We start from the raw sequence: 15083 nt of genomic DNA on the forward strand, positions 1-15083 counted from the left end.
GTGGAGGAGGGCCAAGGTCAAGAGCAGCACAGAACTAGAATTTTTGCATCAAGCAGTACAAAGCTAGTTGCGGTGGCATTACAATCAATATTCTGCAGGAATCTGAGGGATTTTGGAGTGGGGCTCATTGGGAACCAGTGGAGTGGGGCTCATTGGGAACCAGTGGAGTGGGGCTCATTGGGAACCAGTGGAGTGGGGCTCATTGGGAACCAGTGGAGTGGGGCTCATTGGGAACCAGTGGAGTGGGGCTCATTGGGAACCAGTGGAGTGGGGCTCATTGGGAACCAGTGGAGTGGGGCTCATTGGGAACCAGTGGAGTGGGGCTCATTGGGAACCAGTGGAGTGGGGCTCATTGGGAACCAGTGGAGTGGGGCTCATTGGGAACCAGTGGAGTGGGGCTCATTGGGAACCAGTGGAGTGGGGCTCATTGGGAACCAGTGGAGTGGGGCTCATTGGGAACCAGTGGAGTGGGGCTCATTGGGAACCAGTGGAGTGGGGCTCATTGGGAACCAGTGGAGTGGGGCTCATTGGGAACCAGTGGAGTGGAGCTCATTGGGAACCAGTGGAGTGGGGCTCATTGGGAACCAGTGGAGTGGAGCTTATTGGAAACCAGTGGAGTGGAGCTCATTGGCAACCAGTGGAGTGGGACTCATTGGGATCCAGTTAAATGATTAATACCAGTCAGATATTGACCATTTTTTCTAATCAAAAGGCTATCTGACATTATATGGTAGCCTCTACAATACAACGATATAGTAAAGAAACGTGAAGTATTACCTTATGTTTAAACTTGTTGGAGTTCTTGTTCTCCTTCTTGTTCAGGTCAATGAAGTAATGTGTAATCCTCTCCTTGGACTTAGGATCCATATCCCAGGAAATCTTGAAGGAGTCACATGTGATGTTGCTGATCTTAATGTTGTGAGGGACGGGCAGCTCCTCCATCTCTGCGATGCCGCTGTCTTGCGATTTATTCCCTGTGAACAAAACAGGTTATTATTCATGGAAGTCTAAAGGTATCTAACCAGGAGGCCAAACAGCTCATCTTAAACATGCTAAATGACATTTTATTGTACAGTAGAGGTAAACAGTATGCAGATAAGGAACAGTCTAACAACCAGTGTCAGGCATAAAAATTACACATAGTCCCCATCAATGATGCGAAGCTGTCACAATTTGCTGGTCCACAAACATTACATAGATCTATAAGCTAAATTCTTGTGCTGTTAACGGTCCCTCAAAACATTAGATTAGTCCTTTCATATTTTTCCTGTTACCTGGACTTCTTTAGTTTTAAAAAAAGTTTTATAGACATAAAGGTCAAGTTTTATAACATTATAAATGTATAATCATCCCCAATGGGGGATATATCATTATTACATGAAAAGAACATATAGTACAAATGGATATCAAAATCCAGAAAAGATATGCAGACACTCATAATGCTTACATAAATCTGCATATTGAATATAGACAGGCATGGGACATTGAGAAAGAGCACATTTGCAACTCTTAAGGGGTTAAGACCAGAGGTCGGACGCCCTGGATTATCTGAATAGTTAAGCCAGGTCTTCATGAAGATATCCATGGTATTGTTCACTATGGCAATCAGCCTTTCTAAGGTAAGAATATCAGAAATGATAGTTTTGGTAAACTCGACCGAGAGGGTTGTCATTTGCTAACGTCTAGCAATATGGAGCTTGGTGGGCTTAGCTAAATGCAGAGCCAGCCTATGCTGAGGGGATTTCCACCCCCATGGTTTGTCACCGAGTAAGAGCATTAACGGGTCAGGGGAGATGGTCTTTTCAAGAACCGTGCCAATGAGGGCCACAATTTCCAACCAGTATCTCAGAGCAATTGGAAAGAACCACCCCAAATGAGAGGATAGTGTACTGGTTAAGGGCTCCGCCTCTGATACAGGAGACCAGGGTTTCGAATCTTGGCTCTTCCTGTTCAGTAAGCCAGCACCTATGCAGTAAGGAGTCTATACGCTAGACTCCCTAACAATGCTACTGCCTACTGAGCACGCCCTAGTCTGCCAGAAAAAAAAAAAAAAGAGTAATATAAATGTTATTTGTCTTGTCTGTTAAATACTTTTCATGAACTTTATCTTTCAAAAGAAGAGAACTTTCAAATAACACAGCAGATTGAATAAAGAGCTGTCTTTTATAGAAAATCCTGTGCAAAATCAGCTGTGCAAAAGTGGCTATCTGATCAGATAAAGATAAAGCCCCCTCTTGTTTAGCGTAGTTTCTTTTTCTCCCTTCTGTAAAAAATAACATCCTAGAAAGTTATTTTCTGTGACTAACAATTAGGGGAGTAAGCAGCATTTGTGCTATTGCAGTGAGATTTTTGGTAAAAAATCCAAGAGTACACAGACATAGTATAAAAAACCCCTATGCACTATGTGTGTGTGCAGGTTTGCCATTTTACTGATCTACCAATTTTTACCATGATCTGATATGACGCAAGTGAAGGTTGCAGATGTTTGTCACTCAGCAGACAGTATATAAAAATACTCCAGTCCAGGATTTCTGGCTTGGCAACACTCTCCCACCTTAGTAAATCAAGGTCAGTTTGTGCTTCAGGCATGATCTCCAAAAAGCAGGTGTTGGGGTTGTGTGAAGTTGGCCCAGGCGGGTTCCGATATCAGCTTCTCAGTGTCCACCTGGTTATTCCTGCAATGCACCTCCATCTACATTACAGACTCTACTACTTTAATGTGACAACATCCACCCATATAGGTTGGTCTTAAAATCAGGGCTGTGGAGTCGGAGTCGTGGAGTCTGAGTCGGGGCAATTTTGGGTGCCTGGAGTCGGAGTCGGGAAAAAATGCACCGCCTCCGACTCCTAATGAATTTAAACTGTAATTAAAATAGAAAATATGATAAAATGTTCTATTTCTCAGATAATAGTAATCATAAATAATTTATACATACAGTAATAGCTAAGCTTAGTCCACTGAGACAGAGGTGCTATATCTGGCTTTTGACCCGACTTTGCTCCCTCCAAAAATTGTTTGCCTGAAGAAGCGGGACTGTTACCCGTGAAACGCGTTGCACTTTTGGAGCTCATAATAAATGTTACTTTAAACTTAAAGTAACCTGCCCGTTGTCTAGCCATTTTTTCAGAAGGGAGGTGAGTCCACCCACTTCCCCCTTTTTAACAATTTTAACTGATTTTACTCTACTTGGCACCTCTGTTATACCACATAATAGCACTGGGTCATGTCTCTACTGTTCTTCCTGCCAGCCACACACTTTGTGCTTCTATATTGCCAGCTTCAGATCACATGACATGCATTCAGTTATGCAGCACAAAGTGCATGGCTATCAAGAAAATAAGTGAAGACCAGAAGCAGCACTGAAACAGGCAATTATTGCATTGTTCCACTGCGCTAGTCTGCAGGAGGTGGAGGAGCGAGGACCCAGCACCCCCCCATAGATACAGAACTTTGAGACTGTTCAATAACTTAAATCTTAAACAATTTGGTCAGCGACAGACTAGGGTTTTTTTGTGTGTGTGATTGAGCTTGACACCCCTATCTTAGAGGGCACTAAGGTAAGGATTGGGAACACTGCCTTTATAAGTACTTTTTAAATCTTAACCACAGTGGCTTATTAGAGCACAGGTCTGCTTTGGGGATGTGAGGAGACCAAATATTGAGGGTTTATTTCATACCTAGGGCATTTTGCATTTTTTTAAATTTATTTTAAGCACCAGCGCTCGCTTGCACAATGTACCATTTTTAGGGCGATTTTGCTACAATGGAAGGTATAGGAAAAGCGCAGAATGCTCACAAAATCGCTTTGTGCGGCGATTGCTTTTGCGCTTTCATCAATAATACATTGTATTTATTCTTTTACGGGTCAAAGAGTTCACTTCCTGACTTGCATCAGGAAGTCAAAAAACAAATTGCTCTGCAAAAGCGCTTTGAAAAGCGCTTCACACAAAATAGAAGCGTGCAGGTAAGTGCCGGGATGGGAAAAAAAATGACCCTCAAAGTCGCAAAACGCAGCCGTCAGAGTTTTCGATTTTAGATGTGAACAAAGCCTCATACTATTAATGATTATGAATGTTATGGTATATTTAAATTATATTATATATATTAAAAAAATGAACAATCAAGAAAAATTTCTGAGTTCAAATTTATGAAAATGTTCAAGACATTAAGGGCCCGTTCAGACTGCACGCGTTTCCAGCCGCGTTTTGGAAACGCGTGCAGGAGGCCGACACGCACAACATCAGACAGTGCATAGAGTGCACTGTCTGATGTTCACACTGCATGCGTTCCGGACCTGTGCGGTCCGGGAACGCATGCTGCACGCAGATTTAGCAAAAACGCGCGGCTGTCCCATTCACTTTTCAGTGATGGGATCAGCCACGCAACGCATACAAACGCGGATGGCGTGCATTCGTACGCGTTGCGTTCCGCATGCGTGTCCATCCGTGTTTGTAATGTGAACCGGCCCTAACAGAAGGTTTAAATTGTGGAACAGGATTCATGACACCTTATGTAACATGATTGATTTGGCTTCATGATCTTCAGAAACCTGCTGGATTTCATGTATGCTTGCATGAGCTCACTGGCTCCAGTCTGATCACCTGACATCTAACGGATAAACAGTAACCAGCACAACTGTCATCTTCGTGTTTACCATTTACCTCCATCAGTGTTTTACTACAGCTAACATCTGGAAATATGCCTGAAAAAGGGGACTAGATCCCAGAAAGCTTGCATAATTTAACTATCAGATAGCCTTTAAAAGGGTATTATTTTTTACAAAATGTTGTTTTTTCTACCTATATGGTATATTTTCCAGACATTCATAAGCAAAATGGTGTGGTGATCACCAATAAGCTATACCAAAATCTTTCCCCAAAAACATATAGACTTGGCCAAGAAACTAACCAAGATCGGGTCCTGATAATTAAGGTCCTCAGATCTAAGCAGTAGCGTAGCTAGGGAGCTGTGGGCCCTGATGCAAGTTTTACAATGGGGCCCCCCTTGCACTCTATACATAACAATTGATACGGCACACCAAAACCTGCCAATGGCAACTACAGTGTCAGAGCTGCAAGGAGGGGATGGGGAACAGTGTGTTAATGAGTACCACTATTCAAAGTATCTATAGAAGTAATTATTATGAGCACAGGACCAATTAAGAGCTAATACTACAGTTGAGGGAGGGCCCTTCGGGGGCTCCTCTGGCCCAAGGACCCCTGATGCTGTTGCAACCTCTGCACCCCCTATTGCTACACACCTGTATCTAAGCCAAGAAGACAGGGCCATGTAGAACTGTCTCATTGCTAGTGCTTATGTGTAGCTATAGTGCTTATGTGTAGCATGATTCATTTACTTATAATTTTCTACCCGCTGCCTGTTGGCTTTAGATTGGTTCCATTTTTAAATGGAGTGTAGAATGCAGCAATCTACAAGTGTGTGAGGCCTCATAGTTGTTTCACTGTAAGCGACATCCTTTCCCAGACCATCTAAAGGCTAGACCCAGAACAGGCCGCTTTTCTGCAGTGTTTCAATTCAAAGGATTTTACTGACACACTGTTGCACTGAGTTCCATTACTTTATTTATGTAGATAGTATGGGCTAACCTGTCTGCTGTAGTAAGTGGGTGATGTCACAGATTATCGTATGCACAAGGAGCCGCTGGGAGTTCCCTTTGATCCCCATGGTATTGGAGGATTTCTATCACTTCCTGCATTATTTAAAGCGGACCCAAACCAAACAATTTTTGAATTCAAAATATTTAGTTGCACCATTCTGACACATTCAAAGATAAATAAACACGCCTCCAAGCCTATGAGCATTTCAGTGCACGCTTTTCACCCTTCTCTTTTCATAACTAGGGTTAGTAGTAGTTGGCAGCCATTAGCAATTCCTCCTTTGCTGGACACCACCTACTCCACCAGTCTGCCGGATTCTATCCCGGCAATATGAAAGGAAGGGAGGGGTTCCTCCAATAAATGTAAAATATTTTATATTTGTCATCATGCAGCTGAAAAAATGCTTCTATTTATTAACCTCCTTGGCGGTTATCCCAAACTCAGTTCGGGGTAACCTGCGCAGGAGGATTTCTCAGGCCCCGCTGGGCCGATTTGCATAATTTTTTTTTGTTACAAGCAGCTAGCACTTTGCTAGCTGCTTGTAACTTGCGCTTGCCGCCGATCCGCCGCGCCGAGTCGCACCCCCCCGCCCCAGACCCCTGCGCTGCCTGGCCAATCAGTGCCAGGCAGCATTGAGGGGCGGATCGGGATTCCCTATGACGTCCCGACGTCCATGACGTCGGTGATGTCATCCTGCCCGGTCACCATGGCGACCGGGGAAGCCCTGCAGGAAATCCCGTTCTGAACGGGATTTCCTGCATACTCTGATCACCGAAGGCGATCGGAGTGGGTGGGGGGATGCCGCCGCTCAGCGGCTATCATGTAGCGAGCCCTAGGCTCGCTACATGATTTAAAAAACAAACAAAACAAAACAAAACCTCCTGCGCTGCCTCCTTGCCGGAGGAATTGAACCGGCAAGGAGGTTAATATAATTTAGAAAATAGATTTTATTTCTGAAATCTTGCATTTTCAATTTGGGTCCACTTTAAAGAGCAACTGGAGTGAAAATAATTTTTAACTTTTTTTTCAACAATATTCATTTATAGATATTTAGTCAGCATTTGTTCATTGTAAAATCTTTCCTCTTCCAGATTTACATTCTGAAGTGTATAACAGGTTGTGACATCTTTAGTCCTGCCAGGTGATCTATAGGTATAGAACCCTCAGTAAAAGAACATTGCACATAGGGCAATGCTGCTTGCTTGGCAGTGGGAAACAGACATTCTTTCTCACAATGCAGTGAGGTTACACAGTAAACGGTCAGGACCGTGGTCATGACATCACACTGTGGGAGGGATCTCACCACAATATTAGCCATACAGATGTCCCTCCCTGATGATCTATTCGAGAAAAGGAAAAGATTTGTGGGAAAGGGTGATATAAGCTATTGGGATAAAGTTCAATCCTGGGTTAAAGAGACACTGTAGCGAAAAAAAAATTATGATATGATTTGTATGTGTAGTACAGCTAAGAAATAAAACATTAAGATCAGATACATCAGTCTAATTGTTTCCAGTACAGGAAGAGTTGAGAAACTCTAGTTGTTATCTCTATGCAAACAAGCCATTAAGCTTTACGACTTTCAAAGTCGTGGAGAGGGCTGTTATCTGACTTTTATTATCTCAAGTGTTATTGAACTATTTACTTTTCCTCTGGCAGAGGAGAGGTCATTAGTTCACAGACTGCTCTGAAAGAATCATTCTGAATGCAGAGTGTTGTGTAATCTGCACATATTATAGAATGATGCAATGTTAGAAAAAACACTATATACCTGAAAATAAAAATATGAGAATATTTTCTTCTTTGCTGCTAATCTTCTAGTAATTATTCATAGTACACAACCAATTCACTATATCATTTTTTTTTCGCTTCAGTGTCTATTTAAAGAGAGTCTGAAGCGAGAATAGATCTCGCTTCAGATCTCATATATAGCAGGGGCACGTGTGCCCCTGCTAAAACGCCGCTATCCCGCGGCTTAACGGGGGTCCCTGTCCCCCCAAATCCCCTCCGTAATGCGGGGGAGCGCTTCCTGGTTGGGGCAGGGCTAACCGCCGCAGTCCTGCCCCACGCGCGTCTGTCAGCGCGTATCTCCGCCTCTCCCCCACCCCTCTCAGTCTTCCTTCACTGAGAGGGGCGGGGGAGAGGCGGCGATGCGCGTCTGATAGACGCGCTGAGAGGCAGGGCTGCGGCCTTTAGCCCTGCCTCTAGGAAGCATATTCTACGACCAATCTTTGCGACCAACTTTTGCGGGGGGTGGGTTGGGGGGGTCAGGGACCCTCGGGCAGCCGTGGGATAGCGGCGTTTTAGCAGGGGCACACGTGCCCCTGCTATATATGAGAGCTGAAGCGAGATTTAGTCTCGCTTCAGTGTCTCTTTAAGCCAGATACAAAAGGTAGGCCAATAGTGAAGTACACACACACTGTACTTTCATACATACAGTATATAAATAGATAAAGCTAACGTTTTTCAAAATCACTTCCTAAAATCTATAAAATAATACACACAATGTACGTTTGTATGTATTCTGCTCTCCGTCGAATCCACTCAACCCCATTATGTTCATTTAAAATTATAAAATGATGCACTAGATGGCTTTACAACAAACAAACAAAAAGAAAACAATTATTCGTTTGTATTTAATAGATTTAGAATAGCGAACTTTAAATGTGTAACATCTATAGCTACATCTTTAACCACTTCACCACTGAGGGGTTTTACCCCCTGAGCACCAGAGCAATTTTCACCTTTCAGCGCTCCTTCCATTCATTCGTCTATAACTTTATTACTTATCGCAATGAAATGAACTATATCTTGTTTTTTCCGCCACCAATTAGGCTTTCTTTAGGTGGGACATTATGCCAAGAATTATTTTTTTCTAAATGTGTTTTAATGGGAAAATAGGAAAAATGTGGGGAAAAAAATAATTATTTTTCAGTTTTCGGCCATTATAGTTTTTAAATAATGCATGCTACTGTAATTAAAACCCATGAAACGTATTTGCCCTTTTGTCCCGGTTATAAAACCATTTAAATTATGTCCCTATCACAATGTTTGGCGCCAATATTTTATTTGGAAATAAAGGTGCATTTTTTTCAGTTTTGCGTCCATCCCTAATTACAATAGTAATCCCATAGCCCATAGTTTATAAAGTAACAGTGTTATACCCTCTTGACATAAATATTTAAAAAGTTCAGTCCCTAAGGTAACTATTTATGTATTTTTTTAAATTGTAAATGTTTTAATTTTTTTTTAATTACAAAAAAAAAAAAAATGGGGAGTGTGGGAGGTAATGAGTTAATTTTATGTGTAAAAGTCATTTATTTGTATGTGAAAAATGTGTAGGGTGTAGTTTACTATTTGGCCACAAGATGGCCACAGTAACTTTTTGTTTTAATGCGACCTCCAAGCTTCCTTCCGGAAGCTTGGAGGAAGAATAAGGAGGCTGGACACGTGAGTTTTTTCTCACAATGATCGCGCTGCCCATAGGAGAGCAGCGGATCATTGTGGGGCTTAGATCAACGAACGGGAATGGATTTTCCCGTTCATTGATCTCCGGGCGAGCGGGCGGCGGCGTGTTTACTAGCTGCGGGCGGCGTGTTTACGAGCGGGAGCGCGGGCAGCGTCGGGAACGCGGAAAGTACGTGTTTCTCCGTCCCTGGTTTTTAAAGGATGGAAAAAGGGGCGGAGAAATACGTACGCGCGGGGGTAAAGTGGTTAAAACAGGTCTCTTTTTGACATGCTTATAGTTTCCAGGCATATTACAATGATCCCATAATATCATCTTCAATGGCTCTATAGAGTTCGGAAGACACTGGTGTGTTTCTAAACTATGTGCCACAGATCTATCTCCTACTGTACTAGTGACAGTTTCTTGGCACAAACACAACACACGCTTCATTGTAAGCGTTCATTTTCATTCTGGTTTTCATTCTGAGCTTTTCAGCTACTCAGTGACTGACATAAAATAGCAAACCCTCAGATAAATGTAAAGTTCTGCTAAGGCCCGATTTCCACTTTTGTCCACTTTTTACCCTCACATCAATGTGACAGATTGATACATGTTGCTGAAAAGCGGACAGAATCGTACTAGTGGGAAGCCTTTTTCATTCAACTATATTATAACTCAGTAATAGATACATTTGAAGCAATTACACACACAAAAACAGGTCGGTTTCAGGGAAACACAGGTGGCAACAAAGTTGCAGCTGTGACTTGCATATACTGTAACAGTTGTTGTGTGTGCTGACCCCACAGTCATTCCAAAACCTGCAGGTTTCAACATTAGCATGTGGATTTACTCCCCCAGATGATCATGCTTATGTGTAGCGATTGGCTGAGTATCATTGGGGAGTTTACTAGCCACATGGGGGAGGAATTTGGATCATGTTTGACACCTGTGGCTCAGACAATCAGAGATGGTTTATGATGGAAACAGAGTAGAGTACTTTCTTGGATGTACGCCTTCCTTAGAAATAAATAATCCCCCCTACCACATTCACTAAAAACCCCTTGGAAATCGGATAGAGACAGCTTGATAAAAATGTTGACTGGAAGAAGATTTATAATAGTATCTGGCTCCCTAAATCTACAGCATACCAACTTTTGCAGTATAACACTGTATCGAGGTGGTACCTAACTCCAGGGAGAACCTAGAAATGGAACAACTCTATAGCCAACACATGCTTGCACTGTAAAGCCCTAACTAGTGAAGTCCCCTATGGTGGTCTTGTCAATCGATACAGGAACTATGGATTCAAGTATAAGATTTAATTTGTTTGAACTTGAATTGATTACAGGTTCTGCCAGGTTAGTGCCGTCTTTGGGACTGGTTTCTCTTTATCCAATGCAACCCACTTCAATCTTATCTTTGTAGCTGCATTAGTGGTTAGGAAGTTAATAACCAAAACATGGCAAAATTATGCCTGCCCAAAACATTCTCATTGGATAGGCAAAATTGAGTTCTTTTTTTGGAGTGTGAATCCAGGTCAATGTGAACACATGGCCTTTGTAGATCACACAAGTGGTGGGCAAAGACAACAGTGGGGCCCGTGTGCAGAATAAAAATGTAGAGGGCTCGTTGGTCTGTATGTTCACCTCTTCACTATTAGGATGTGTTGCATGTAAACTTCAATTGCCTGTCTATTTTAAACTGGATTTCAATAAATAGCAATTTTAGCAGTAATTGAACGCTTCTACTCTACTCTTTAAATTTGATTGCTGTTACTTTTTGACACTGTCGCCACAGCCCTGGGTAAAATTCTGCAATCAAAGTTTAGTGAAAAAAAAAAAATATTTTTTTGGGAAGATTTTTCCGCATCAGTGCCACATTTGTTAAAATATCCAAAGCATTTGTTAACACCTCGAAAACAGTGCATTATTTTACCGAGTGCAAAATCACAACGTGTTGTATTGTGGAAAAAGAGACTGGCATAAAAGACCACATGACCAGCTTTTAAATGCCACTCGAGGCCCAGATTTTTGAGAAGAAGGGACAAGAAAAAGGGAGGATGCATATAATGGCCGGAGGGAGAAAGTCCAGCCTCTATAGGCTGCTGCAGTCATGTGCAAGTATGGTTTTATTTGTTTTTATGGCAATCGTGCTGATAATGCAAAACCAAAGGCTGCAATATATACAGTGGTTTGCAAAAGTATTCGCCCCCCTTGAAGTTTTCAATATTGTCATATTACTGCCACAAACATGAATCAATTTTATTGGAATTCCACGTGAAAGACCAATACAAAGTGGTGTACACGTGAGAAGTGGAATGAAAATACATGATTCCAAACATTTTTACAAATAAATAACTGCAAAGTGGTGTGTGCGTAATTATTCAGCCCCCTTTGGTCTGAGTGCAGTCAGTTGCCCATAGACATTGCCTGAGGAGGAGTGCTAATGACTAAATAGAGTGCACCTGTGTGTAATCTAATGTCACTACAAAATAAAGCTGCTCTGTGGACGGCCTCAGAGGTTGTCTAAGAGAATCTTGGGAGCAACAACACCATGAAGTCCAAAGAACACACCAGACAGGTCAGGGATAAAGTTATTGAGAAATTTAAAGCAGGCTCAGGCTACAAAAAGATTTCCAAAGCCTTGAACATCTCACGGAGCACTGCTCAAGCGATTATTCAGAAATGGAAGGAGTATGGTACAACTGTAAACCTACCAAGGAAAGGCCATCCACCTAAACTCACAGGCCGAACAAGGAGAGCGCTGACCAGAAATGCAGTGAAGAGGCCCATGGTGACTCTGGAAGAGCTGCTGAGATCTACAGCTCAGGTGGGAGAATCTGTTCAAAGGACAACTATTAGTCGTGCACCTCACAAAGTTGGCCTTTATGGAAGAGTGGCAAGAAGAAAGCCAACGTTGCTATGTGTGGCGGAAAACGAACACTGCACATCACTCTGAACACACCATCCCCACTGTCAAATATGGTGGTGGCAGCATCATGCTCTGAGGGTGCTTCTCTTCAGCAGGGACAGGAAAGGTGGTCAGAGTTGATGGGAAGATGGATGGAGCCAAATACAGGGCAATATTGGAAGAAAACCTCTTGGAGTCTGCAAAAGACTGGAGACTGGGGCGGAGGTTCACCTTCCAGCAGGAGAACGACCCTAAATATAAAGCCAGGGCAACAATGGAATAGTTTAAAACAAAACATATCCATGTGCTAGAATGGCCCAGTCAAAGTCCAGATCTAAATCCAATCGAGAATCTGTGGCAAGATCTGAAAACTGCTGTTCACAAATGCTGTCCATCTAATCTGACTGAGCTGAAGCAGTTTTGCAAAGAAGAATGGGCAAGGATTTCAGTCTCTAGATGTGCAAAGCTGGTAGAGACATACCCTAAAAGACTGGCAGCTGTAATTGCAGCAAAAGGTGGTTCTACAAAGTATTGACTCATGGGGCTGAATAATTATGCACACCCCATTTTGCAGATATTATTTTTAAAGTTTGGAATCATGTATGATTTTTTTTTCACTTCTCACGTGTATACCCCTTTGTATTGGTCTTTCACGTGGAATTCCAATAAAATTGATTCATGTTTGTAGCAGTAATATGACAAAATGTGGAAAACTTCAAGGGGGCCGAATACTTTTGCTAACCACTGTATATCCAAAAGGCTGTTGAACACAGGGCTGTGGAGTCGGACTTGGAATCGGAGTAGAGGAGTCAGAGCAATTTTGGATACCTGGCTTCGGGGCTGGAGTTGGCATTTTCATAAATTAAGGAGTTGGAGTCGAGAGTCTGATGATTTTTGTACCAAATCCACAGCCCCGGTAAGTATTAGACTAAGGAGTTGGAGTTGTTTTGGGTACCTGGAGTCAGAGTTGGAGTCAGTGCTTTCATAGGCTGAGGAGTTCGAGCTGGAGACGAATGATTTATGTACCGATTCCACAGCCCTGGTTGTACATCATATGCAGAGGTTACTTGACCAGTCATCCACCTATAACGCTTAGCTGATACAGCACTAGATCAAAAGGCTCCATTTTGGCTACTAAAGGCACACAACAGGAATGCTGACAGCTCTGTGCTGGAGATATTTTGCCCGATACATAGCGTGCAAACACACCCACTTTTTGCTTGATGAATGAAAATTTTGATAATTTTACCACACACTTACTGATATATTACCGCAATGAAACCGAACATTCAATAATTTACATTCAATAGCTTTAGTGAATGCACATTTCATATATGCCAATGTGCTTGCTTGTTATTCATCATTTAGCGATCTGCCCTGGCAGACTGCTAAATGGCATCATGGAGAAGCTGTATGCCAACAAAGCTGTACATCAACAAAAGCAGTTATACACAACTCATGGACGCCCTAGGCTCTAACAGATGACAGCAACGAGACACAAAAAGAAAGATAGGAGGGGCTTACCTTCATTTGCCAATCATTTCCCTACCATGCTCATGTGACTGCAGGGGGAGTGGTTCAGACTAACAGGTACAGACTGAAGCCCAAGAGAAGCTGGCTATATACTATAAGCCTGACAGCAGACTATATTGCATGAAATAGATTATCCCCAGACCTGCTAACAAAAAAGGAAATGGGAGGCAGACGGAGTAGTAAAGCATTTCAGTATTCCAAATCGCACATTTCCAGGATTTTCACACACTTCTACAAACTCCAGCCAAGTGTTACTCACAGCAGGCCTGATGAAAGCGGCGATATAATGTAAGATCCTGCATTAACTCGTTACATCCAATTAAGACTTCCTGATTATGAAAAAAAAAGAAAAAACCTGTCACCACAAACGTAATTTAAATTCTTCTTCAATGCTTGCATTGGAGGCAGTTTGCCTATTCAGTGCCGATAACAATTGTCTATAGTCTTCCTCAAATCAGCGAAGGCAAAATAATCAACACCGTTCACTGGAAACCAGACAGCTCATTTAAATACTGCCGGAATCTTCTGACAACAGAAGCACATTTAATTCTGTCAGGGAAGTTGTGTTATTGAAAAAGTGGTTCTGCTTGGCTACACATTTTAAAAGGAGTCGGGAATCTATGCTAAATAATAAAGTACTGATTCATGTAAAAATGCTCGACTAATAGAAACAAACTGTATTACAAAAAAAGATCGGCCAAAGGAAATTATGTTTGGTTGAACTTTTGACTTTAGGAAGTGGGAAAACCTTAGTCAAACTCTACGCAAGTTAGGCCTACGTCAGATGGACGGTTTGATCCGCCCAGTTACAAGACGGCCAAGCACCAAACAGATGTAAATTAAAAAGAAGGTTTAAAGGGGAACTGAAGAGTGAGGTATATGGAGGCTGTCATGTTTATTTCCTTTTAGACAATACCATTTGCCTGGCAGCCCTGCTGATCCTCTGCCTCTAATACTATTAGCCATAGCCCCTGAACAAGCATGCAGCAGATCAGGTGTTTCAGTGGTTCAGACTTATAAGTCTGATCTGACAAGACTAGTTGCATGCTTGTTTCTGGTTTTAATCAGATACTACTGCAGAGAAATAGACCAGCAGGGCTGCCAGGCAACTGGTATTGATTAAAAGGAAATAAACATGACAGCCTCCATATACCTCTCTCTTCAGTTCCCCTTTAAGGAGGACGTTGTATTTGGCAGTTGGTACAGCATTCATCATTAATGTGGTACTAAAAACCATCACTTGCAACAGGTGGTCATCTGTCTTGACCATTCAATTAAACTTGGATTGGTCCATTTTCAAGACGCATATGTTTGCACACAGGATTTTCATAATCCTGCATAAAGTCGGAATTATTTGCATCTCATTGGCCATCCCCCCGTAGACAAGCAGGGGCACACAAATCCACAAACATGTGTACTAAGCCACAGGACAACTGCATAGCCAGGATTAGAGATGGTCAAATGAGATGCTAATTGTTTTGAGTTGAAGATATCAATTTTGTGCAGCTGGGACCTGCTTAGACCCACAGAAAAACTTCCAAAATTCTGAATGGATTTGAGATAAGCAGGTGCC

The 15083-nt window shown here is 42.3% G+C and overlaps 2 protein-coding genes across 4 annotated transcripts in view; one reads left to right on the forward strand and one right to left on the reverse strand.

Moving 5' to 3' along the window:
* FAM13C (family with sequence similarity 13 member C) overlaps positions 1–15083 on the forward strand; it is a 508143-nt gene that overhangs the window by 469501 nt on the left and 23559 nt on the right. The window lies entirely within an intron of this gene.
* Positions 1–15083, reverse strand: part of PHYHIPL (phytanoyl-CoA 2-hydroxylase interacting protein like) — a 301123-nt gene that overhangs the window by 77240 nt on the left and 208800 nt on the right. For all 3 annotated transcript variants that reach the window (XM_068258697.1, XM_068258695.1, XM_068258696.1), the window contains exon 2: positions 778–974. In XM_068258697.1, the coding sequence (XP_068114798.1) occupies positions 778–942 (165 nt within the window). In that variant the 5' untranslated portion in view covers positions 943–974. The remainder of the gene's footprint in view (positions 1–777; positions 975–15083) is intronic.

This window comes from Hyperolius riggenbachi, chromosome 10 (genome assembly GCF_040937935.1).
Source record: "Hyperolius riggenbachi isolate aHypRig1 chromosome 10, aHypRig1.pri, whole genome shotgun sequence".
Lineage (NCBI taxonomy): Eukaryota > Metazoa > Chordata > Amphibia > Anura > Hyperoliidae > Hyperolius > Hyperolius riggenbachi.